The following is a 26,111-nucleotide window of genomic DNA, read 5'->3' as shown; positions in this document are numbered from 1 at the left end:
CACCCATATTTACTCCCATCTGTGCCGTGCCTTTATCTTTTCTGCAGGAAGTCAGTGTTTTCCTTAAATGAGCTGGGCCAGATGAACGGTACAGCTGAAGGAGGAGGAGGCCTGGCTGAGGACGAGGAGATGCCAGTGCAGCATGAGCTTGGAGAGGAGCTGGCATTCACTGGACGGTGGGTAGTCCAGGCCACATGGCAAACTGCTAAGAGGTTTGGATCAAACTTAACCTGCCTCTGGCATATGGAAATTAAATTTGAATATGAATTCATTAACATTTATCAAAGTGAGAAAACTATTTGGGTAGAAATTAAACTCCCCAAAAGACCCTCCACCTAGCTGAGAATACAAAGATTAACCTTCCGTCAAATTAGCAGTGTTAGACTGCCAATTTGAGCTGTGCTTAAATGACCAATACACCAAATGTTTCACCTCGTTTTGTTTTACAGCAGGAAATGTAGTGCAAAATGTTATTTTATCCTGATCTAATGCAGTGATCGTTTGTTGTTGTTGTTGTTGTTGTAAGTATCCTAATCTCTGTGTGTGTCTGTGTACAATAGCTTCTGTGGTGGTCTGTACCTGGACATAAAGCGAAAATTGCCATGGCTGCCTAGTGATATCTATGAGGGTTTCCACATTCAGTCCATCTCCGCAGTGCTATTCATCTACTTGGGCTGCATTACCAACGCCATCACTTTCGGTGGTCTACTGGGGGACGCTACTGATAACTACCAGGTAAAACAGAGTGAGAGTGCCAAACTCAGGAAACAGAACAAGTGAATTTATTTAGTCGATGTATGTAAACTTGGTTTATCACCTAAATATGCACTTTAAACAAAGATGGTTTCATAGATGCTGTCAGGCTGTTGATCGCTAGCTGAACATTTAATGGTATTTTCGGGAAACTTTGCATGATAACTAAGTAGTTTAATCGAACTTTTCCCAAAAGACTTACTTTTTTGCTATTTACCAAGCTTGGAAATATAAATAATATGTTATTTAAAATATCAACAATGTTCTGTAAATATACTGTTACAAATGCTAAGCTAACCTGGGCTGGTAACACAAAGGAACACAGCTACTAAAGGCTAGCCTAGCCGGTAACATTAATCTCCCTGTCTGCATTTCCCTGCGTGTTGCATTCAAGGTGAGAGTGAGACTAAGCTGGACTGGATGAGTGTATGTCTTTCCTACTTCTAGAGGGGTTTGTGCTGTGTTAAACTGACTCACCCAGCCACTGTTTTCGTTTGCGTCTGAAGATGGCTGCAGCTTCGGTGACCACGCCGTCTTGAGCGACCTCTGCTCCGGGTCCGCTGCGTCGCATCCTCGGTCGGCGTCCTCGTCAGGCCAGCCCCCCTTTTCCTTGTTGTTGTGGTCCAGGTTTTAAAAGATGTATTTACAAAAGTTGTGTTGTTGGAAATCAAGAATAGTGTTTTCCGTGTGGTAGCGTGTGGTTTGCAGCCTTCCGCTTGATGCGTGCTGCCTCCGTGATCGTCCCCCTCCGGAAACAACCTCAATCTGAGTCTTCATCTCACACACCTGCAATGACTGAATGGTTAAATCAGATCAACCAACACGCCAGCCCTCATGTGTGGCATGTCAGTCTGTCTCTGTCAATCAGCTAACCACGCCCACTTCTCTAAAGACACTAAACTGATATCAGACATCATTTGGATTTAAACATCTTATTGCTTCATATAAAACTGCATTTCATAGAAAACAAGATCCTGCAAATTGTGCTTAAAGAAAGTTTGTCATTTTGGGAAATATGCTTGTTTGCTTTCCTCTCCGAGAGTGAGATGAGAATATTGATACCACTCTCATGTCTGAGAAAGAATAGAAAACAGCTACAGCAGAATTGATTTAGGATGTCACAATTCACTTGGGAGTTACAATACAATTCATACATGTTTCCTTTCCCCATATTCAATACATATTAGTTATGCATGCATGATGCTTGATACTGTGTCTGGGTGTCCGTGGTAGATGTGTCCAGTGCCAAAACTAGGGCTGGGTATCATTAAAAAATGTCTATACCGGTACCAATACCAATACCGTGACTTCAATACCGGTTCCTAAACAATACTTGTTTCAATACCAGTTGTATAAAAGAAATTACAACATCACACATTACGGCACAAGTCCTTTTTCTTTTTTTTCAGCTCCTACTACGTGAGCCCCGTCTCTGTGTAATGTGGAGTTGTCCCTGCCTGCCTCTGTGACGTGTAACATTAGACAGCCAATCACAAACATGATTAGATCTTGGTAGAAGCATGCTTAATGCTTATTGGCTCCCTGACTCTAATGAGATTTACTCCTTAAGTATTGAAATTTGGTATTGAATGGTGAGGCATTTTTCAATACTAATTCAGTCGTTGCCTAAAAAGTATTGAATTCGGTACCCAGCCCTAGCCAAAGCATGCCTGGATTAGTGCTGCAGCACACAGGCAAATAGCAGCCATAGATTAAAATCAACTGATGGCAGCTCAGGAAGTTCAAGTGTAATTTGTGTGTCATATTTATCAGGTTAGATTACCTATGCACTGCTAGTTTGTCATACAAATGACACTGTTTTCCTGTTTTTAATGTTGTTTGTGCTGAATTAAATAATATCTACTTCAGCATGTCAGTCATCTGAATGTGTTTTCATATTGGAACAACTGAGCAAAAACTACAACACATCATCATTCATTTCATTTTACTGCTCAGTCATCAAACAGTGATGTCACTGACTCTAATATGAACTTCTGCTTGCCAGAGAGTATCTGGCTGCATAAATAAGTCTCAGGCTCTACTGCACTGTGAGGTCCAAGTATTTTTAGTTCATTGTGGTTTTGCATCAGATTAGGAATTATTTCAGATAAGCACTTTAATTGAGTATTCACTCCCCTCCCTGTCAAGTTGAAATACAACATCTTGTTTAATACAGCAGCCACTCCCACCAGACGCCCACCAACACACGCACGCACACACACACACACACACACACACACACACACACACACACAAACGTCTCCTTTGTTTTATTGTTACTACTTTCTTCTCATCTAAAGTTTGAACGCAGCCCTTGGATCCAAAAAGAGCGAGTCTCGACTGATGCGTAAGGTGTCTTTTATTTAGTTTGCAGACCAGCATGACGTTCCACATTCGTTTAATCCATCGTCACCTTAGCACCGTGAAAACTGTATTGAAAACATAGATACAACAGTGTTTTCACGGATACAAACTTCATTAAGTGAACAAACATTTAGGATGACAAACATTGATTACACAACAAAATAGACCATACATACATGCAAACAATTTCTGAATTACTATGAATGAAAACACATCGTACCTCGCTGCACGCACCAAGGAATGCAAAACACGATAGTCCTTTCTTCCGTCATGAAACGGGCATCAAGTTCTTAAAGTTCATAAATGAAACACAAAATTTCTCAAACACAGCTGCGTACCATTCACACCCGCAAGCTACCTTTTTAAAGCTCATCCTCCCTTGTGCAAAACTACGGTGCCACCAAAGGGACACATTTCAACATTACAGGTGCACAGAATTCCTGGTCAATCACATACAAATAACATTAAAGCACATACAAATATAGAAATATTTGTGAATAAGTTACAAACATTTACACAAATATTTTACCAATGACCCAGCCCATACTTATTTCATTAAATCAGCAGCATACATTAAAACTCCAAAGTGTCCTTTACTATATATATATATATATATATTATTTTTCCAATTCTGCTGCACTTTCATTTTCCACCAAATTTGTCTGTCTCCCCCCTCACTCTCCACCAGGGTGTGATGGAGAGTTTCCTGGGTACAGCTCTGGCTGGCTCGGTCTTCTGTCTCTTCAGCGGTCAGCCCCTCATCATCCTCAGCTCTACTGGACCCATCCTCATCTTTGAAAAGCTCCTGTTTGAATTCAGCAAGTGAGCTTCTTTAGAGCCAAACGATCTTGCAGTAGACTGACATAGTGGGAATAATGAGTACTGTAGACACCCTCTTTAATGTCATTTAGAGGATTATTTGATAATCCTATTAGAGAGAAAAACACAACACAGACGGGTATCAAAGTCTATACACAGTTTTTGCTAGCTTTTATTCCTTTTAGGCTTCAAGTTAAATTGATCTTTTCTTTAATTTTCTGGCTACTAGAGGATTCTGATCTTTGATTTCAAGGCAATTTTAAGAATAACCTTTGACATGTACAGATAACAAATAGACATTTCTTCCAGCAATGATTAAGTCAAACTGTGTAACGAAACTCTTCCTATACATATGCTGCTAACTAGGTGACTGTATAATGTCATATGGCCATTTTAATTTCAAAATACTAACCCCATGAGCATTTTGATAGGTCGACGGTCAAACTAGTAAGAATTAGTTACTGTATTTGTGAAATCTTTTTACCTTCAGTCCCTCCAGGATTTCACAATGTCGCGATCATGCCAATTCACGCGAATTCAACCAATCACCAGAAATTTGGTGCGACTCGCAATTTTGACCAATCACCGCAACTTTTCCACAAATTTGACTAATAACCTGAAGTTTCCTGCGACTTCAACCGATCCCAGCAGTCCCACGTGCCGTCAGTATGTGACTCTGAGAGCCAATGACCAAGCGGGAGTGAGAACGGCCACGGCTTGATCATTTCCTTGTTTCTGATGAAGACAAGACGTGTATGACTGACTCGAACATCTCACATTTACCAACAAAACGTACAGCGAAAGACAAAACATTTTGTGACCGTCCTGTCAACCTGTATACATTTAAACATTAATGTACGCATAACGTTTTTTCTCTCTAAAGTCGCTGAAAGCGGCTGATGTTTCAATCCTGTTGGCTCTCTGCAGTGGGCAGGGCTGCTCAGTTCCCCCCGCGACTGACGCGAGCACACACACGCAAACACACACAATCACACAGGGTGGATGCAGGAAAAACCGGAGATGAGATAACACGATGACCTAAATTGAGGACAGCTATGCTCGTTATTGTAAGTGCAATGATAAATTAAAGTCCAATAAGTGCTTTATCAAACCGAATGTGTGTCCCAGGCCAGGCCAGGATAAATAATTAACTAACAATGTAAAGATCAACAAGCCACTAGCTAAGTTAGTGAATAAAAGTGAATAAAAACCTGTGCGTAATGACTTCACATGCTGTTTTGCGATCAAATTGGTACATCAAATTGATTTGAGACATTTTAAGGTGTTTCCATTAATTTTCGCACTGAATCGCACAACATTCAAGCAAACATTTGCGAACAAAGTTTTGCTAGACAAAATGGATCGTGCCATCTACCAACAAATGATCAATATTGCACATTTTGTAATAGTGCTTATGTGCCAGCTGATAGTGACATATCAAGCTATAATAAGAAAACGACGACGCTATCAACACATTGCTATGATGATGCAGATGCACGTAAATGCCCGACAACAGCGGAGGTGGCCTGTGGTGTGGGAACGACAGCGCTCCAAACTGTTCTGGGAGATCGTAGTTCAGAGACACTTCACGGAAACCCTTTGGTTTTACATCTGTTGACACCCGCCATGTGTGCAAACAGAGCGGAAATAATGGGTGGAAATGAACTAAAACTTCTTCTTCTTCGTTTTGTGGTGGGTTGCAGCCATAAAATGACCAAAAACGTAATCGCAATTCATTATTTATTCGGCAAATAACGTTTCCATCAGCGTTTATCGCATAAGCCGTATATCGATCAAGATAAAATCCGATGAGACCGAACGTATTTCCTTTGAGTCGATATTCATGAAATCAAATCGAATTTTACTGTTTCCATAAGGCATTTTTCATTCGATAGCACTTAATTCGGATAAAAACGTGTGGATGGAAACATAGCTACTGACACATATGTTCAGATTTGATTAATTCAATAAATTGTTATTTTTTGTCTTAAATCCACCAGCCATTTTCATATTATACCAACATTTGCAGCATCCTGAGCCTTTTTGATAAGGTTACTAGGAAATCTCAGCCCAGAGTAATTTTATTCTCCCCAAAACAAGTGTCCTTTTTATTTTTAAAGAACTATAAAAAAAAAAAAAAAAAGCTCCCACGAAATCAGGCATTTTGGGCTGCAACAATCTCAAAAAAAGGCCGCAAAATCCTGGAGGGACTGATATATGGTGCAGAAGTGCAGCATTGGATATGTTTGTTTTGGTTGTATTCATAAATTCCCTATATCGGTGTATCACCATGCTTCTCTTACTCCTCACTTCCAAAAGAAACAACGGCATAGATTACATGGAGCTGCGTCTGTGGATCGGCATGCACTCCTGCCTGCAGTGTTTCCTCCTGGTAGCTACAGATGCCAGTTACATCATTAAATACATGACACGCTTCACTGAGGAGGGCTTCTCCAGCCTCATCTCCTTCATCTTCATCTCGGATGCCATCAAGAAGATGGTGGGCTCCTTCAAGTATTACCCCATCAACACTGACTTTAAGCCTGATTACGTCACCACCTACAAGTGCGAATGCCTGGCTCCAGACCTGAGTGAGTTCAACCCTTGACTCAGGGATATGCAGGGGGGGAGGGGGGTTATCTGTGACTACAAGTGTCTCTTTTTGGGCTCAGTAGCCTGATGACACAGGCAGGTTCTAGAGGAGACTAAAACCACCTGTATTCAGTTTATCAGAATCAGAATCAGAAATACTTTAATAATCCCAGGGGGAAATTATTTTTGTTACCATTCCAGGTATACAAACAACATATACAAACAACATATATTATCCAGACTTTTAACATATATAATAAAAACAAATATACAGTAATAATAAATAAAATATGAATAAAATATCAAACCGTTATAGTGAAGAACATTAATCTTATTAGCCTAAGTAACAATGTAGAGCTTGAACTGAGAAAAGAGTCCAGTTCTCATTAGTGAAGGGTGCTAACCTTATTTTTCCATATCAAATTCTGTTATTAATTAATTAATTATTATTAATTAATATTAATTAGGTACTAATTACATATACACTGCCAACCATTTTCCAGAGCATACCATAAGTTAATGAAATCATTTCCTGCCATCGGTTTCAGTTGCATATACATTTTCCTTTTAAACTGGGGTAATACAAACAAAACAGTTTGTAGACTGGTTAACAGTCAGGAGCAGAATGGCAAACCTTCTAATGCAAGAAATTACAAGATCTCAAACATCTATTTCATGTTTGCTTATCGCTTGTCCTGTGGATATGACTCCCATTTTGATGTAGCTTATTAATACATTGTCAGCAGCTAATGTTGTAGATTGGGATGTTGTTGCATTATTGAGCTGTAAAAATGATTCCTGCTCGCAGCTTTAGTGCCGCATAACTTTGAGGTAACTTTGATTAGCCTATATCTCAAACAGGTGTGTCTTACAGCCATTTTAGGCAACCAATAAGTAAGGTTAGGTCGTGTCAGATTAAAGAAAAACGTGAATTTTTCTAGTTAGTTAGTTGTTTCTAAAGGTATCATTGAGTTTTTGCTTTTATCTGTGGTTACTGTTCAAGGCTGAGTGCTAAATTGTCCAGGCCAATATGTATCGGCTGCTATTGGCTTATTGCAGACATACGATATTGCCAAATAGAGGGTCCTTTTACTTTTTTTTTTATCTTAAATGTTTTTGTAAAAGATAAGTTGTGTATTGTATATATTGCTGTCCAATTTTTTTAAACACTCCAATATCTCAAATATATTAAATATCTGTAACCTGTATCGATTGGGCTGTTGCTATCTATGATGATTAACAACTTCAACTATTCTTCTGAAAATTGTTAAGATGTGCCAATTACTCTACTAATCTCTTAACCATTTTTGAAATTGGCAGTGATTTACAGTAATTTCTGCTGACATTGATTTCTGTAACTGATTTGTCTCTTGTTTGTTTTCGCCTTGCACAAAACAATTTGGCTGCTGTCTCTTGCAAGTGAGTACCTTTTTGTTTGTCTGCATGGGCCTCGGAGTGCTCTCTGCAATGTCCAGCTGCTGGATTCTCATTATGTTCACCCCCCTCTTCATTTTCTATCTCATACCCCCCTGTCTCTGCCCGTCTCTCTCCCATTCATAAACAGTGACTGCAATGATCTTCAATGATTTAGCTCCAATGCCAGATAACAGCTCTAGTGTCTCTGGGGTAAGTGCTTGTTTTCATTCCATTTTTCTTGTTCATTTTTTGCCTATTTTAGTGCATTGTCTTTCAAGCTGAATGTTTTATGAAAAGGTCAGAAACATTTCGCCGAATGAACTACAGGGGGTGTTTTAAAGCCCAAATGACAGCATTGTTAGAAAACAACAACATGTTTTGTTTACAGCCAACCCAGGTATGAACGCCGCCCTCGCTTTGCTCTCCTCTTTCTCTCCTTTGTTTGTTTCTCAGATCTATCCCATCATCCTCTCTGACTCTGGATTATAACTTCACATCTGTGACGCCACTCTGTCTATGTTTACATTTTCCTCTACTACCCCTTTCCCACTGGCCAAAAAAACCCACTAACACCCACTAACATCTGGCTTTTGTCTGCAGTGGGAAAGGTTACAATCGGCATTCTCTCCCGGGACAAATGACTCTGCAGTAGGCACGGGTATTTATCGGCTCCAGCTCTGATCGGCAGTGATGGAAACATAGAAACAAGAGTAGCGTATCTCTTTTGGAGAATAGCAGAGCCAGTGCTTAGTGTGTGTTTGTGTGGCGGTGTCTGGGGAGTGTGTGGGGGTTCGAGTGATGGTGAATGCAGAGCGATCGGTCTGAGCCGAGGAGAGTTTAAGTTTATTAGCGAAGATACCAAGTAAATGTACAGGAGAGTTTGCAGTTTTGTGCACTGTGTTGGAAAGCTGTAGCAGGAAAGGTTAATGCGGCAGAAAAAAGACAGATAGGCACACCTTTCTTTTGGCATTGGGAGAGGAATCTATCGGCTATTTTTAGCAGGTTTACCCTAAAAAAATGCTCATAGATGAAAATTTTGTTGGTAAAAAGGGTATACATTATGTCTGTGTCAAAATATTTCACTCTTCTTCATCCTCTCCTGTCTCCCCAACACTGGCACCCACCATCCCAGTTAAATGTGACAGGTCTGGACTGGAGCCAGCTGAGCAAAAAGGAGTGTCTGAAGTACGGAGGCTCTCTGGTGGGAAACTCATGCAAGTTCGTCCCTGATCTGGCCCTCATGTCCTTCATCCTCTTCTTCGGCACCTATTCCATGACTGTAACCCTCAAGAAGTTCAAGTTCAGCCGCTACTTCCCCACTAAGGTGACAAAACTATCTGTCAATCTATCTGTGTATCTTATTTAATCAACAAAAAAAGTTACAAAATACTTTGAGGAATAAGTGCAATCCAGTTAAATTCAAAGGTTCCCCGAGGAGCCTTTGGCTACGTTCAGACTGCAGGCAAAAGTGGCCCAAATCCGATTTTTTTTTTTTTTTTTGGGGTCAAGTGACCAGGTCAGACTTCTTCAGAAGTAATGTGAACACTCAAATCTAGCCCAGATCAGATTTTTTCAAATCAGATTCAGGCCACTTCCATATGTGGTCCTGAATCAGACCCAGATCTGATTTTTTTCAATGCGGCCGCAGTGTGAACAACCAAGGCGGATTTGATGTGACTTTTACCTCAATAACCCTTGCTGCGCCCTCTCTCCCCACGGGGAGGGGCAGGGCCCCCTGCTCCCGGTGCAGCTGTCAACCTGGGTGGACTGTCCTCAGTGCGCCCTAACCACGTCATGTCGGGGATCGGCTCACATAAAAAAGGTGGGTCGCCCCGTGGCGCAATGAAAGTGAGGGCTAGCGCACGCTGGCTGAGGTGGGGTCCCGGTCCCTCGAGGTGACGTGCAATCAGTCGTCCGGTCACACAGACCTCCATAACCTCCCTAACTTTAGTGCAACAGCGCGCTGTGTCTGATGTCATTGTTATTGTTCTTTTGCGCATGCGGGTCAGTTCAAAACCGCAAACAGTTCACACTGGAATCTGATATAGGCCACATTTTAAAAGGTAATGTGAACAGCCTAACAAAAAATCGGATCTGAGCAAAAAAATCTTGCGGTGTGAACGTAGCCTTTGTGTAAACAAACAAAAGGTATGCCTACATTTAGCGTTTCTCACCAAAACTAATTGGGGCTAATGCAAGAACTTTTTTGTATTCTTATCCTAAATCACACTTGAGTGTTCCAAGTTGGACTCACTAAACTCTTGACTACACAAACGTGTAGTATGTTGCTCATTTCAAGCCACCTGTTCATGAGGACTTGATCGTTAGTATAATCAATGCCCCAAATCGCTTTATAATGGTACCTGTTCTGCTCCATTTTGTGGGCAAGTTTTATTTAAAAAAGGTTTCCAAATAGTAAAAAAGAAACCTCAGAGGTTCAAGCCCTGCTGTCAAATCTCAGCAGACAAAAACATAACCCATTTAGCAGTGTCAGTAGTGATATAAAGGGACCTGAAACTATGAGAAAATATTACTGCAGCTGCCAATGACATGCAATTAGAGCTGTGCTCTGAGTCAGAAATAAAGAATAAATGGTTTAACATGAAGTTAGTTGCTAAAAAAACATCTTGCTAAAGCGAAGCAGTCCATAGATAGGCGATCATGGAAATAAACAGAAATAAAGAGAATATTAGACAGGGGGTGATATTAAAACGGTAACCAAGTACAGTGTCTGTGTTTGAGAGAGAGGCAGGGGAAGACAAGGTGTAAGGCAACAAAAATAGATTTTAGTCTTGTCTTTTTGTCTTTTGGCTGTGTCACAGGTGATACCCAATCAGCAGAAACCTGTCTGTAAAATCGTGGTAATAAAAAGGCAGAGCGCTTGCGTACGCAACAGGGAGTTCAATGCACCCCTGTTTCAGTTTTAAAAAACGCGTTGCTGAACGTGGCCCTGAGCTCCGTGGCCGCAGCTGCACACAGCGGGCGCTTAGTTTTTTTTTGGTTTTTTTTACTTAGTTTTTTTTCAAACTTTATTGTGTTTGCTTAGTTTTATAACAGTTTATTAATATTGACCATGTCGCATTCAGGGGTCAGCCCTAGTTTAGTCACACAAAAGTATGTCGAATGATAGTACGCAGTGGCCTTCTCCATGTTTACTTCTATACGTTAGCGTGCTGCGGGTGACTTCTTTGTTATTGTTCCACAAAGCCAGACAGATGGACTTACAGACAGGCAAACTAAACAAGAACACTTTTCTAAAAACATATCTCAACAGCCTCTCTAGTTGCCAAAAACTCCGCAGACAGGGTACCTTAAGGTTAATTTAAATGCAGATAGTGAACACATAATGAAAACTGATGTACCAAACGTACACAATAATGAAAACAACAGTGCAACATGTGTCAAAGTTTTGAAGTAAGTTTCCAAAAGTGTTTTTAAGTGTTTTTAAAGGGTGTACAATGACTTTTCACTTTTTAGTCAGAGAAACTATGTATAAAACAATGTGTACCAAGCTCATTTTTAGACTATGTGGCACTTTTTCAGGCAGATGGCCAACTGAATGTCCCTTTCGTAAATGAATGTACTTTTAAGCAGCACAGTGACCTGTTTTTGATTGTCGAGCCATGTTGGTACAATACCCTCAGGCCCAACATGTCATCTGTCCTGTGTCTGATATCTAACAGGAAGTGAATAGTCAAACAGACAAACAAAGCTGTTCCCTTCTTTTTTCAGACACAATGATGATACTTTGACTCGAGTGAAGCCAGTACCAGCTCAGCTTTTTCAATATATATAAGTTGCCTACTATCAGATCTTGTCTGATGTTTGTTTTTTTCCTTCTCATTTATGTTTCCCTCTGTCTGTGGCACCAGTTGAGGAAACTCATCAGTGACTTCTCTATCTTCATGTCCATCATGACGTTTGTGGGGCTTGATATGTTGATGGGACTCAAAACTCCCAAGTTAATCGTCCCCACAGAATTTAAGGTAGGCTACAGCAAGTTTTTTTTCAAACTCTTTTCAAATTAAGATTAAATTAGCTTTTCTAAAATAATAAGATGAATAAATTAGCTGCTCTCAGTTTTTGACATCACAAGCTAAACCAAATCACAGTCATTTAATTTTTTTGGTTGACAAACAAATGCTTTCCCAAACTGGATCATCCATGCTATAAAGAAATAGGTTAACACTTTTGGGAAATACACGTATTTGCTCTCTTTTCTGAGAATTGGATAAGAACATTAATACCACTCTTATCCATTAAATATGAAGATTGAGCCAGGAGACAGTTAGTCTATCTTAGCATCGCACAAACACAGGAAACAGGTAGAAACATCTTTCCAGGCTCCTTCCAAAGGTACAAAATAAAAAAAAGTCTACTTATAAGTGTCAAGCCTGTGGTTTTAAGAGGGGCTATTGCTGCACAATTTTCTTGGTTGGGAGCAGTAACTTCCCATCTTCTCATCTAGTTTTCTGCAAGAAAGTAATGAAGTGTCTGTCCCAAAATGTTTAACGATTCCATTATAGATACAGATTTCTGTCTAAAATGTTCATGTACCTCAGTGGAATTGGACTGCTCAGTTGTGGAAATAAAGTGGCCTCTCATCTCCCACTAGCCAACTCGGCCGGATCGTGGCTGGCTGGTGATGCCATTTGGTAAGAACCCGTGGTGGATTTACCTGGCCAGCGCTGTCCCTGCCCTCCTTGTCACTATCCTCATTTTCATGGACCAGCAGATCAGCGCCGTCATTGTTAACCGCAAGGAAAACAAACTCAAGGTAGGACCAATGGTGGAAGAAGTATTCAAATCCTTTACTTAAGTAAAAGTACTAATACCACACTGTAAATACTCTGTTACAGTAAAAGTCCTGCATTGAAAATGTTACTTAAATAAAAGTATGTAAGTATCATCAGGAAAATGCACTTAAATTATTAAAAGTAAAAGTACTCAATGCAGAAAAATCCTCACATTTTAGAAACTGGAAACGATCCAAACAGTTCTGTCAATTAAGTCAGGGTTTAATCAGATACTTATTTCAGCTGGACTTGTAGGCCCGTATATTGTTGGGTAGTTTAATTTATAATAAAACATCATATTATTGTATAAACTGCATGTGTTTTGTGTGCAAAAAAATATTTGTAAAGTAACTAGTAACTAAAGCTGTCAGACGAATGTAGTGGAGTAAAAAGTACAAAATTTCTCTCTGAAAATGTAGTGGAGTAGAAGTAGAAAGTGGCATGAAAAGAACAGACTTCAAGTACAAGTACCTCAAATTTGTACTTAGGTACAGTGCTTGAGTAAATGTACTTACTTAGGGCATATTTATTGATGATACAATAATCTTTTTCATAATGATTTTAAAATGGTATTATTGAATGTTGCCACCTCTGATATATTGCACTTTGTTTGATTAAATCCATTCATCAATAAATGTATTTCTTAAGAAAAACAAACAAACATCACTGCCAGAGTAACATTCAAACAACAAATCTAAACAAATTTCCCTGGCAGAAAGGCTGTGGCTACCACCTGGACCTGTTCTGGGTGGGCGTCCTGATGGCCGTCTGCTCCTTCATGGGCCTGCCCTGGTACGTCGCTGCCACCGTCATCTCCATTGCCCACATCGACTCTCTGAAGATGGAGAGTGAGTCAAGCGCTCCCGGAGAGCAACCTCAGTTCCTCGGGGTCAGGTTGGTTAACAATAAGATAAAAAGACAGAAATAAAAAGAAAACATCAACTTAATCCCTTCAGGCTGCCACTGGCAATATCACACTATGAGAGGCACACATGGCTTCCTTTGTAGTTGAAATAGTGAGAAGCCTTGTGAAATTGACTTGACAATTACTTGTGTATATTTTAACAATGTCCAATATACAGAGAACAAAGAATGACTGGCATTTTGGTGTTTGCCCTCACCGGAGTTTCCATCTTCCTCGCTCCAATACTTAAGGTATGAAGTGTACGGTGGATAATTCACGTGTTAGTTCAGTTTTTTTGTCCAGCATGAACAATACACGGCTTTGTTCTGTGTGATGTTTCCTATTGCTTGAAGCGTGGTTGTAATAGAGAACAAAGCCATCTAAATATAGGTTACTCACGCTTAAGAATGACAGAATTACAGTAAGACCTGAACAAATGCTTTCCCAACAATATAACATATATTAGTGGTCGTTTTCTTACTAGTGGTCAAGTTGAACTTATACTGGGGTCCTGTCAAATGCATTCTGACCAATGTACCGAAGTGAATGTCCATACCAAGAATCAGCTAATACAGTTCATTAAACTACAGATCCCCAAAGTGTTCAGAATTAAATAAATAAGACTATGAGATAGAAAATAATCATATAAATAGATAGGCTAAAATATATAAATTAAGGAACAAATATTTTTCTAAATAAAATGATTAAAATGAAACTTGGCAATGTTGTTGCTCTAGCTAACTGGCTTAATTTTGTTGCATTCGTTGAGCTTGCTAGCTTAAAGGGGTGAAACCGAGTTTACCTCGTCACAGTTGAATAACGACAGTTCGGTGGGTAAAATAGGCATATATAGAACCTCAACGTCCCATTAACACCTCTTTCCTATGCAAATCTCACAATTTGAAACTGCTGCTGAAAACTGGCGAATCTGAATGAAGCTAATAGTTGACGTCAACTCGGTGGCTGTACCTTAATTGGCTCTGGTCTGTACCTTTGTTATGCCCCAAAATTGATATAGCTACAGACCACTGGTCTGAGACCAGCTGGTGTTCGGAATGTAGGTCACGTAGATCTCACACATACAGTTTAACTGCAAGCTGCGCTGTGTTTGGAAGTTTTTCATGGATATTGAAAATGAACCACGGTCGTAAATGCAGTGTTCCAGGCTGTACCACGGAATACTGGCCAAGAGAAAAGTGTTTAGAACGAGTAGATATCGGACAATGGAGCAGGACTTGTGGATCTAACGCGGCGGCGCAGAGGACTTGCAACGGGCTGTGTGCTGCTGGAGCTCCTGTGGAGCTGCCTGACGGCGGCGGTTCACGGTACCTTGACTTTTCTTTTTGTTCCCAACATGGATCCTCGGGGAACAAGGGGCTGTTGAGCCACCAGGACGAGACATGATAAGAACATAGTAGTTACAACTCTGTCCGTTTGCCTGTGGGCTTAACTCTCCGCTAAATGTCCCCGGGCAGAGACACTGAACTAGCTACAGCGTGAGTTGTGATTCATTCCTGCTGTGCTGCACGCGGCCGGTTATATCTGGGCATGTCTGTACTGGCAGCAGCGGCCGGTTTGGAAGTCTATCCGCTGAGAATAAAAGGGATTGTGGTGCAGTGTGTGTGTGTGTGTGTGTGTGTGTGTGTGATGGCGGGGAGGGGGGGATATGGAGACGCGGTGTGCACAGAGGGGAGGAGCTGTGTGCGTGTGCTTCGTTCGTTGTAAACCAACCAATCAGCGCGCAGCTCATACCATATAATGGAGAAAACCTCTTGTTTCGTTCTAGGGCTAATTCACAGGGTTGCATTAGTGCGCATAGAACAGCACCCGGGCCATTTTCAGCCCAACCAATGTTACATACCCTATTAGGAGACCTTAAGGAACAGTGTGAAATACCCTATATAATCATCCTATCACCCCTTTAATATGGACATGGGATTGGCAAGTTGACAATGAGAAGCAACATTATGAAAAAAAAATCAACATGAAATGAGAAAAATGCCAATGTGACATAAAAACTGACTTGAAAAATAACATTTTGAAATAAAACAATTCTATGATGAAATGAAAAAATAATTTAACACTTAACATAATTTGGTTCATTTATATATGTTTTACAATGTATTCATTGGATGATCATTTTGTCCATATTGTTTATTTATTTGATATTGAGCACATTGGGACTCCATACTTCACTGTATATGTTAGCAATCTAAGAACTTAAACGTTGCGATGTTGCGAACTCTAAACTGTGACTGTAATAACATGTTTTCTGGCCTTCCTGCTGCTTGTAGTTCATCCCCATGCCCGTGCTGTATGGTGTCTTCCTCTACATGGGCGTAGCTTCCCTCAGTGGAATCCAGGTATGCTGTGTGCCAGCTTTTGATGTTGTTTGTCATGATAAATTGAGTTATTGCAGCTGGACATCTCACTTATTGCATTACTGACAGCAGGCGGGAAGCGGTTTATTTAAAGCTGCCAAGTAAACAAACAAGCAAGCAGGCATACAGACATAATCCATAGTGTCCTTACAGATAGCAGAGACAACAGAATAACATGGGAAATAAAATGGAAAATTTGCTATAAGCTCCCAAATTTTGTAAAAATGCATATTACATGGAATAGAGAAACAAAAGATGTTAAACCCTGGGCTGAATACATAAACTGTACCTGTGGGTGGCTGTACTGGATGTGTCAGTGTCTGCTTCTAAAGGCCAGGTGTTTCATTATAATAACCAAAATCTAGAATAATAACTTTACAGATGCATTTAGATTCACTCATCTCATCTAAATGAGTCTGAAAACCTATAACTTGGGGCTCCGTGAGTCGATACTAGAGCAGGTGCTCCTCAGTAACTTTCCTCCAACTCACCCCACAGGCAAGCTGAGCTGTGACGCATACAAATCCCCCTAAATACATTGGGATTAATCATTCATGGAGATCTGCATGTTAGTAACCTGTGCTACTCAGACATGTTGCTCTTCTCTTCCATTTGCCCCTTTGTCTCATCGTCGTCCACAGTTCTGGGACAGGATTAAGTTGTACATGATGCCGTCCAAGCACCAGCCCGACTACGCCTACCTCCGTCATGTTCCTCTGAGGAAGGTACACCTGTTCACGCTGGTCCAGATCGCATGTCTGGCTGTGCTCTGGACCCTCAAATCCACTTTCTTGGCCATCGTCTTCCCCGTTATGGTATGTGATGAAATGCTCACATTTGGAAAAGCACAGCTTTTGATGAAACCTGTGTTGTTGTGTCGCGGATGGCGGAAGAGAGGCAGCTGTTTTGCTTTTAACACAAGGTTTTAACATGCATCCTCTAAGATCAGATCATTTTATTTAATTTGGTAGCAAAACACATGAAATCAAGGTTCTATCCAAGCATCCAGGATGCTTTGAAGATGCTCCAGAGGTGGTCCGACATGTGCTGTTGCTGAAACAATGCATATCCAGTCCACGGATAGAAACAACAGAAACTGAAATAATCTTTCCTGTACAAATACAACTAGCATTTTCAATCCATATCAAAATTGATTTTTCGGATGTCAGTGAATGTAAAGAAACATGACAGAGGTTTAATGTCAATTTTAAAGAGCGTAAATGTTGAGAGGGGAAGTGATCTGATTTCACTGTGTTTATCCGTGATACATATTAATGTCATTTACAAATGCCATCAACTTAAATCATGTTCAGACCATGACTCGGATGTGAGATGAATGTTAATGGGAGTTAAAATGAGGCTTGTGTATCTGTGGATCTCTGTGTTGAACCCTTCAGATTCTGGGTCTGATGGTCATCCGAAAGATGCTGGACATGGTCTTCTCCCAGCACGACCTGGCCTGGATGGACGACCTCCTTCCTGAGAAAGAGAAGAAGAAGGTCGACGATAAAAAGAAGGGGAAGGAGAAGGAAAAAGACAAGGAGAGAGAGAAGGAGAAGAAGAAGAAGCCCAAACCAGACGACAGCGATGAGGAGGTGAGAAACTCCGGCTTCTGCTGCCCCCTGCAGGAATGATGGATCATGACACAAGATTTTTGATGATCTGGGTCTCTATTGTGTGCTTGTGCTTGTTTGCAGGACAAGTGGCGCGCCTACTCCAACCACTCCCCCAGCCTAGATTCAGATTTGGATCGCAGGTACTGTGTCCTCAAACTGCACATCCCCTACAAAGATCTCGTCAATCCTGATGTTGCAGAGTCTGAGTGGGGAGCGTACTGCCAGTCTGCTGCCACACACAGCGCTCTTTAACACGCACGCACGCACACACACACACACACACACACACACACCCACACCCTCTATTACAGTGGTTCACAAAGTGGGGTCCGGGGACCCCCAGGGGTTCTTGAGAAGGTTCCAGCAAAAAGGGTGATCAATTATATTCACGATAATTCCATCCATAACTAACACAATGGCAGAATGTATGACTATTTTGGTCATTGGTTTGATACACTTTCTGTAATAAAACATCTAAAAGCAAAAATCCTACAATTAGATGGGGGACCCTGATACGGGGGTCCGTGGTCTAATTTGTGTCAGTTTAGGGGTCCTTCATGTAAAGAAAAGTTTGGGAAGCACTGCTCTATTACACAGACAGATACCTAGCATGATCCTGTGTGCATGGGAACATTTTGTCATACAAAGTAAATGTGCACAAATGAAAGGGTCAGTTAACACAAATTACAAAAAGAAAATCTATTTTCTCCCTTACTTCTAGTGGTACATAGCCATTGAGTGAGTTATAGCTCAGTCAACCAACTCATGTTAGATTAGATTAGAATATTATGTTAATGTATAATATGTATAAATATTTAGCATCTAGGCTCTGACTAAATCACTCCCCACGAAGACACAGCAAGCAGGGAGTGGAGCTCAGCAATTATAACTTCCCCTTTGGAGGTCTGTGTAGACTCAGAGCCTACAGGTGGATGCTGTTGTTGAGGTGAGGCTTATAAAAATGCCACAGCAAGCGACAGCATAGCTTTCAAGTGAGCAGTGTGGCAGCAGGCATGGCAGCAAAACAGTGAGCAGAGCACCCATGGCTTAAGTACACCACCATGGCTAAAAGGATGCTTTAGATACATGTTGCAGTTTGAAGAGTATGCCATGTGAGTGTAGCAGCAGCCTCGAATTGACTGTCTGAACAAACTCACAGACTTCACTTTATTTGTCCAGGTTTTGAGACGTCTGCCTCTTTATGCCTCCCTGCAAAACAATGGAGGTGATGACATTTTGTTTGTGGTGCTCTCAGCAATGAAAAAATGTGTTAAAAAAGAGTAGCAGCAGCTCTCTCCAGTAACATTGTCCCTCCCTGATATACTATATAATCCACAAAACACATTTCACACTAAATAAATCTCAATGTGACTATTTCTTTGATAGAAAGAAGTTCTCAAAATCAAACTACCAATGCAAGTAAGTTGTAATGTTTTTTGTAATTTGGGTGAACTGACCCTATAAAAATATGTCTATACACACTTATCAAAAGCTTCAGATGTATAAATGATCACAGCAAACACAAATACCGAAGGACACACAGTAGCATGAAAGTAGTCCGTATAAGCCCCTATTTTGACATGGTGTTGCATTGCATTATATTATGATGCTTTTCCCCATAAAAATCTATGGTTTTGTGAACTGTATTGTTTAACTTCCTAATTCATTAATTGTTTTATTACACAGCCTTTAACACATGATTGCCCTATAAAACTTTTTTATTCCTTCCTTTGTTCATTTTCCAATTTTCATAATAAATGGAAATGATTCACATGGTCACTTTTGTGGGTGGACATGTGCATCCACAATTGCTGACAGATTATTTACACGTTACATTGTCCTCATAGTCCAGTTTCCCCTCATTGTCATGTCTGAGCTCAGCCTCCTCTCCATGCACTTTAAGGCAATGCAGATCATTGTGATGTTATTAACTGTATAATCCTGCTGCTACTCTTCCTGTGTCATGTGCTAAATGTCTCACAGTATGTGCACTGCACTGCCTTTTGTACACACAAATCAGCATTCTTTATTGATTCATTGATTGATTTATGAAAGGCTGTGACTTTGAGGTGAAGGATGATGACCTGAAATGCATGCTGTATAGTTTGCTGTGTCGCAAAGGCAATCGTCAGGTTTATTTGTTCAGATTAATTAACACATATGGAATTCAAATAGATGAATAAAAATACTGTGTGGTATATTAAGTCTGTTGTAAATCTAGTACATGTAGAGGATTTATTGTAGGCCACTTGGTGTCCAACTGTATAATCCATCCACCCATCCATCCATCCACATGCAACAAGCATCATTGTTTTGGTTGTTTCTTTTTCCTCCATGTGCTGAATCATTTTAGCTAATGCGTCTGTGATGCTCACCCCTGCATGGGAAATTTAGCTTGACCCTAGCTTTTTGCTCTCTGAACTACCCGCACCTGGAGCTACAGCACTTTCAATGGAAATGTTTGCATTGAAAATGCAGCTGATGCTAGGCTATTTCTGGTAACCTTTTCTCAATATGCCAGACATTGAACTACAATACTTAGTTTGACTCTGTTTATTTATTTTTTCCTTTGTGGGAGATTCAGAATTTCAGACATCATGTCTGCATTGCTTTGAAAGAGGCATGGTTTGGAATTGACTGTGTAACTGATTATTGATTAACATTAGTTTGTTTTGCGAGATGTTGTGAGAGATGGATTTAGATGTAGAAAACTTTGATTTTCACCTGCCCATAATGCATTCTATCACCAAATTTTACAAACCCATCTGTTTATACAGCTATTTAAAACGATAAAGCCTCCAAATATGGTTATGCATTCAGTCATTCGTTGAACAAATAATGTTGCATGTATTGACTTAAACAGTGCCAAAGGTGTAAGGTTGAATACAGATTTGCACAAGTACACACAATCCAATCCAAATTTATTTATAAAGCACATTTAAAAAAGTGCTGTACAATCAAAGATAACAAAAAAACAGTAAGCACACAAAGACCAGTTTAAAAGACAAAATGACAATAATATACAGGCAGCTATTATAGTGTGTTAAAAGCCTGTGAATACACATGTATTTTAAGACAGGATTTAAAAACATGTAGGGGTCAGCCTAACATATAGGGGTAACTCATTCCAGAGTTTGGGGGCTACAACTGTAAAGGCACAATCTCCCCTGTGCTTCAGCCTTGATGACCAGCTGACCTGAGTAAACTTGGGGGGACGTATAGTTGTAAAAGGTCGGAGAGATAGGTTGGAGCTAGTCCATTTAGTGATTTGTACGTAAACAATTAAACCTTAAAATGAAATCCTCAAATGTACAGGGAGCCAGTAAAGGGAGGCTAGTGCGGGGAAAATGTGCTCTCAGCTGCGTGTTACTTTTAAAAGATAAAAAAAAAGCATGTATAACCCTTTCAAAATTTCTAAACGATAAAAATGGCTGACCTTAGATAAGAGCCTTAGTTTGAAAGAGCTAGATTTTTATACAGAGTTTATCTGCTTGTCCAATTTAAGATTACTGTCCATTATCACAACCAGGTTTTTAACAGTAGATTTCATATATGGCTCCAGGGAACACTGGTCCATATGATAGGCATCACAGGCACAACCTGGTTCAAATATCAGGACTTAAGTTTTGCTTTTATTAAAGCTTAAAGGGGAGAGATTATGCTTTTTCATATTTTCTGACACATCTACAATGTTATATCGGATTTTCATCTTAAACATGGCCAAAACGTCAAATAATAGGCAGGACTGGAGTGTTGTTTTTACTACGCTACTGTAGTGGTGTTAACATTGTCGCATGTAGCTACATGCTAACGGCAGTAAAATGTCATCTTGGCTGCCAGAGTTGTTAAATTCTCCCCAATTCCGGGTCACATTACTCCTGAACATTCCTGTTTATGTAGCATTTGGTTAAAAAGCCTTTATCTGTGATTATTGACTGTAGAAAGTGCTGCTATACTCTATTAGTGCCCACTGCTAACTATAGTAGCTAGCTACATGCTAACAGCAGTAAACGTTCAGAGCTCAGATTCCAGGAACACTCTGGCCAATAAGAACAGACTGGGCTTTGGCGGGAGGGGGGCTTAAAGAGACAGGCGCTCCTACAGACAATCTCATACAGAGGGTGAATAGTGCAGCAGCCATGGGCAGTATGAGAAAAATAAAGTGGTTTTTTTTAAACATTAAAACATGTAAACATGTAAGTATTATCCTGAAAATGCTATATAATAGTTGCCCTTTAAACAATGTAATGCCATCCGAGCTTTAATGTCAACAGTGGCTTCAAAGAGTTTGAATCTTTCCGTTTCAAAGGCAGGTACATTTGTGTGTCGTCTGTATAACAGCGGAATGAGATGCCATAATTTCTAAAGGAGGACCCTAAGGGGGCACAAGAACTTAGAGGAAAAATTCATAGTGTCAAGTCAAAACAAACTGTAGTTTAATTTGTGAACTATTGAAAATTGATGTTCAGAAACCCAGGATTTGCTCATTTATATTCAAGTGGTCATTAAGTCGAGGTATACTGTAGGTTTTCTTTTTCTTTTATCACTAGTTACATTACCTTCTTGTTAATAAAAAGGTCCTCTGTTCACGTTTGGCATCAGAGTTTCATCAGTCTCTTCCTTAATAGTTTAGAAAGAAATACATAAAGTTCATATGGTATAAGGTGGAAATGGACTACCTGCTAGGTTCCAAATGTGGCTTTAACTTTGCTCACTATATTAAACACGTCCCTCTTGGGGTAATAGTATGTAAAGGGCCACAACAAACGTCCATGTTCATGGTATAAATCCTTTCCCAGGCTTTGGCTATCCCAGTCACCAGTCCTAGTCTTACCCATGAGGCATTGTGGCCACAGACAACCACTACCGCAGCTTATTTCACTCAAGTGTTTGGCTGGGGTCACGATGCCACATGGCTGAGCTCCTCCACCCTCCCTGGCCTCCCCCCTCAGTGTTTTTGGCTGTGGGTGTGTATGGTAACTGGAGCTTGCCCTTCCTCAGCATCACCCTCCACCTGAAGATCTCGTGCCCATCGTCTCCGGCCATGCCTATGGGCCGAGGGATGGCCTGCCCTGTGCCCCAGGTCAAGATCGAGATGGAGTCGGACTACGACTCGGACATCGACCACCACCACCCTCGGGACATGAGCAGCGAGACCACGTTATAAAGCTGAGACTCAAACAGTCTGACACGCGGAGACAGTACAAGGTGGCACAGACTGACGGCTGTGAGCAAACCGACACCTTAACAGTCTGGCTGAAATGGGACTGATCCAATCGACGTAGTTGGGGAGGTTTAAGTTTTAGCTTCATCTGCTTTTTATATTGGTGCAGTCCTGACAAATTCTGCATATATGAAATACAAATGTATACAATGTTTACTTGATTGATGTAAATGGCCATAATAACAAGAGGAAATATTTATATGTATGTGATGTATAGGATTATATATTTGATGTGAAAATATTTATCTTTATACAAACATAACAAGCTATATATTGATATTGTACTATTAATGTAATTACTCCAAATCCAAACTAATCTTGAAATCAGTACAATATCAAAACCTACTTGTACAGTAATTTTACATCCGCCTGTGTGTACAGACTTTGATTTTGAGCCAGGTAAAGAGAAAACTAGTACTATTTTAGTAACAGAACTATTAACCATGAGGTTGTAAAGTCTTCTACTATGTTAGCCTTTGCATATTTGTGTTTTGGTGTTTGTTTGAATATGTTGTAGTATGCCTCTGATCCCAGAGAACCGGCTCTCCTTTTACCCGTTTCCCTCCAGTTCAACACTCCATATTGGCACATTAACCTGGAACAAAAAGAAACAACCAAAAAGTCTTGATGTTGCTGAAAAGGAACGATTCATTATGCAAGATGTAGCGGACAGGTTTTATATTTGTGCTTTTACTCACAAAAGTCTGTGTCGGAACATAATTAACTTTCACCACAACACTTCATGCATATGACAATAACAAGAAATTGACAGATATACAGTAATTTATGTCATTAAAATGCCATTACTCCAAAGCATGTGGTTTGTCTTGTGTTGAACACAGTGGCTTGGCGACGCCAAACGTTAAATACACATCATCACAAATGTCTGTTCACTTCCATTCTTCTTGATCCAGATTGCTGATCTACCACATTTCCCAAAAACAGTAAGCCTAACACTTTTGGTCAACGGGAAAACATTAGATTACAGCTGGCCATTCAAAAATATGACAAAAAAACAAGCGCATTATACTGGTTTAATATTAGCAATGTTGACTTCTTGATTTATGAACAGGCTGAAATCAACATCACTGACAGATAAAAACAAGTGTGGGAAAAGATAGTGTACTGGATGTAGTACAATTTTCTTTTCATACCACACCGAGTTACACTTTAAATTACGATTTTAAAAAAAACTACAAAAGACAGAGGAATTAATAATTTTTGTTTTTATTTTAACAATAAAAATGATTGACAAGCAAAAACAGTATTTTTTTCCTTTATTCAGTTCCTCAGTTTTTGAATAGTCTAAAACCTGCATCGTTAACACTCACAGGCTGCGTTTCATTAGTGTTTCAACATGCCCTCCTTCACTTCCCCTCAGCCCTTGGTGTGGCGTAATAGAATACGGAGGCCACTTGAGGTACATCTCACTTCCCTTAAATTGCATCCCCGGTTCCTCCACTTGCCTCCCTTCTTCACCTCTTAGAAACAAGGAAATGTTTTTAGAGGGATGCGATGTCCTTTCCTTTGAAGCGTCACATTAATTCATCAGCTGTATGGGCGGAGATAGCAACGGCTTTCAGCTGCAAGGCTTCCGAAATGGCTGCTCTAATGTCTCCTCGCCTATAGCTCCTCGGTGATCCCTCCTTGCTCCTCGGGGCAGAAAAAAGAGCTTTGAGATGGCCTTTACGAAGGAGGGAAAGAACAACTTGGGCTTCAGCCGACAGGAGCTATCAAATAAGGGAAGTGAGATGCACCTATTGAGGGCAGAGAAAAAATGGGCGGGGCAGGAGTGGGGGATTGAAATGAAACGCACCTGCCCTTGTTCACTTTCAGCCCAAACTATACGGCTCGACAGCCAGTTGTAGGCTTAGCGCTACTGCTTCAAGTGTGTTTTATTTTCCATCTTATTTTCATTAATTATGGCATTCTATCCCCGTTTTTATGTGGATTTATGTCCTCTTATGTCATGCAATTTCCTTTTTGTACAATAGGCCGGTTTCTTGTATGAAGAGCGCTATACAAACATTATTTACAAAAAGTAATATTACTGAGTTTTATACATCATAAATACCCACAGACTCATTTTAATGAGGCTGGTAATCAGCTGTATACGTTTCTGATTTAGAAAGTTTGTGATCTGTAAGATGAATCATATTAATGCTTATATCTTGCAAAAACAGAATTTCTTCCATGCATTTACAGATAATGTTGGAAATAAAGAAATCACACATACAACTATCTATTAAATAAAAAATATAAAGTAAATATTAAATGACATTAGTTATATTACGTTTAAGTAAAATATCAAGCTAACAAATAAGAATTTAAAAGGTCGAAATGTATTCATTTAAAGTATTCATCTTTTCCTTCTTTGGGGGTCAGCAACAGGAGTTTTAGTGGTTGTACATCACTGCCACCTAACCATGGATGTATGCACCAAATGCATAACTGCAATGCATTGTGGGTGATATCCAACTCTGGAGCGACCAAGGGGGTAAGCTTCTCCTCGGAACACGTAGCTCCTATGGCGCCATTTTGATGCTAACAAGCCATCACCTCCCGTTAGCATTCCATTGACTGCCATTCATTTTGGCGCCACTTTGACAGCGAATAACTTTACATCTGAAGTGTTTAAAGACTCTATTTGTCCATTGTTTATTTCTAAAGAAAGACAACAATGTATAAAAGGCTCCATTACCTTGTATCTCACGTTATGGCTCCGTAGCAGATGTTTTTGTAAAAATAGGCTAACGATTGTGTCATAACCACGCGACTTACTGTCGCACAGTAGAGAAATTACCGTATAGTACAGGAGAAGCTCGCAGGCAGTTTCGACTTACATTAGCTGTTTAAGTTTAATTACTAATGTTAACTAGCATTTTAGTTAGCAATAATTAGCTTGTGCCTATGTTATCTCCTTACATATACCTACGCTCTCCATCTCTGCAAGATTGGGAATGATTGAGATTTCTCTTGGCACAGCTACCAGAAGACTTCCAACTTTCAGACAGGTTGCTCACGTCACATTTACGTCTTCTCTCTCAGTTGGAGGCTGCGCAGTAACGCTCAGCGCTCACCGGAAAAGTGCTTCTAATATCCTTCACTGGTCTCCGTCCTGAGCAACGGGATCTGTTGGTCCAGTTTATATATGTCAATGGGAGTGACCATCGTTGTTCACTCGCTCCCTCAGCCCTCCGAGGATTGATCTCACCAAGTTCACTTCAGTTTTTCAGACAATTGGAA

General features: G+C 40.2%; 1 protein-coding gene across 2 annotated transcripts in view; it reads left to right on the top strand.

Annotated features, from left to right (window-relative positions):
• Positions 1-23,678, top strand: part of slc4a5a (solute carrier family 4 member 5a) — a 47,152-nt gene extending 23,474 nt beyond the window's left edge. Inside the window, exons 12-26 of one of the 2 annotated variants that reach the window (XM_031296559.2) lie at positions 48-176; positions 561-735; positions 3,806-3,939; positions 6,256-6,527; positions 8,120-8,154; positions 9,077-9,268; positions 11,817-11,930; positions 12,560-12,721; positions 13,456-13,634; positions 13,823-13,895; positions 15,939-16,007; positions 16,667-16,840; positions 17,423-17,620; positions 17,723-17,781; positions 22,643-23,678. In XM_031296559.2, the coding sequence (XP_031152419.1) occupies positions 48-176; positions 561-735; positions 3,806-3,939; positions 6,256-6,527; positions 8,120-8,154; positions 9,077-9,268; positions 11,817-11,930; positions 12,560-12,721; positions 13,456-13,634; positions 13,823-13,895; positions 15,939-16,007; positions 16,667-16,840; positions 17,423-17,620; positions 17,723-17,781; positions 22,643-22,808 (2,131 nt within the window). In that variant the 3' untranslated portion in view covers positions 22,809-23,678. Of the gene's footprint in view, positions 1-47; positions 177-560; positions 736-3,805; positions 3,940-6,255; positions 6,528-8,092; positions 8,155-9,076; positions 9,269-11,816; positions 11,931-12,559; positions 12,722-13,455; positions 13,635-13,822; positions 13,896-15,938; positions 16,008-16,666; positions 16,841-17,422; positions 17,621-17,722; positions 17,782-22,642 lie in introns of both variants that reach the window. The other variant, XM_031296558.2, reaches the window with a different exon arrangement.
• The last annotated feature ends 2,433 nt before the right edge of the window (positions 23,679-26,111 follow it).

This window comes from Sander lucioperca, chromosome 2, assembly GCF_008315115.2.
Source record: "Sander lucioperca isolate FBNREF2018 chromosome 2, SLUC_FBN_1.2, whole genome shotgun sequence".
In the NCBI taxonomy this organism is placed as follows: Eukaryota; Metazoa; Chordata; class Actinopteri; order Perciformes; family Percidae; genus Sander; species Sander lucioperca.
This window is presented reverse-complemented; position numbering and strand designations above follow the sequence as displayed.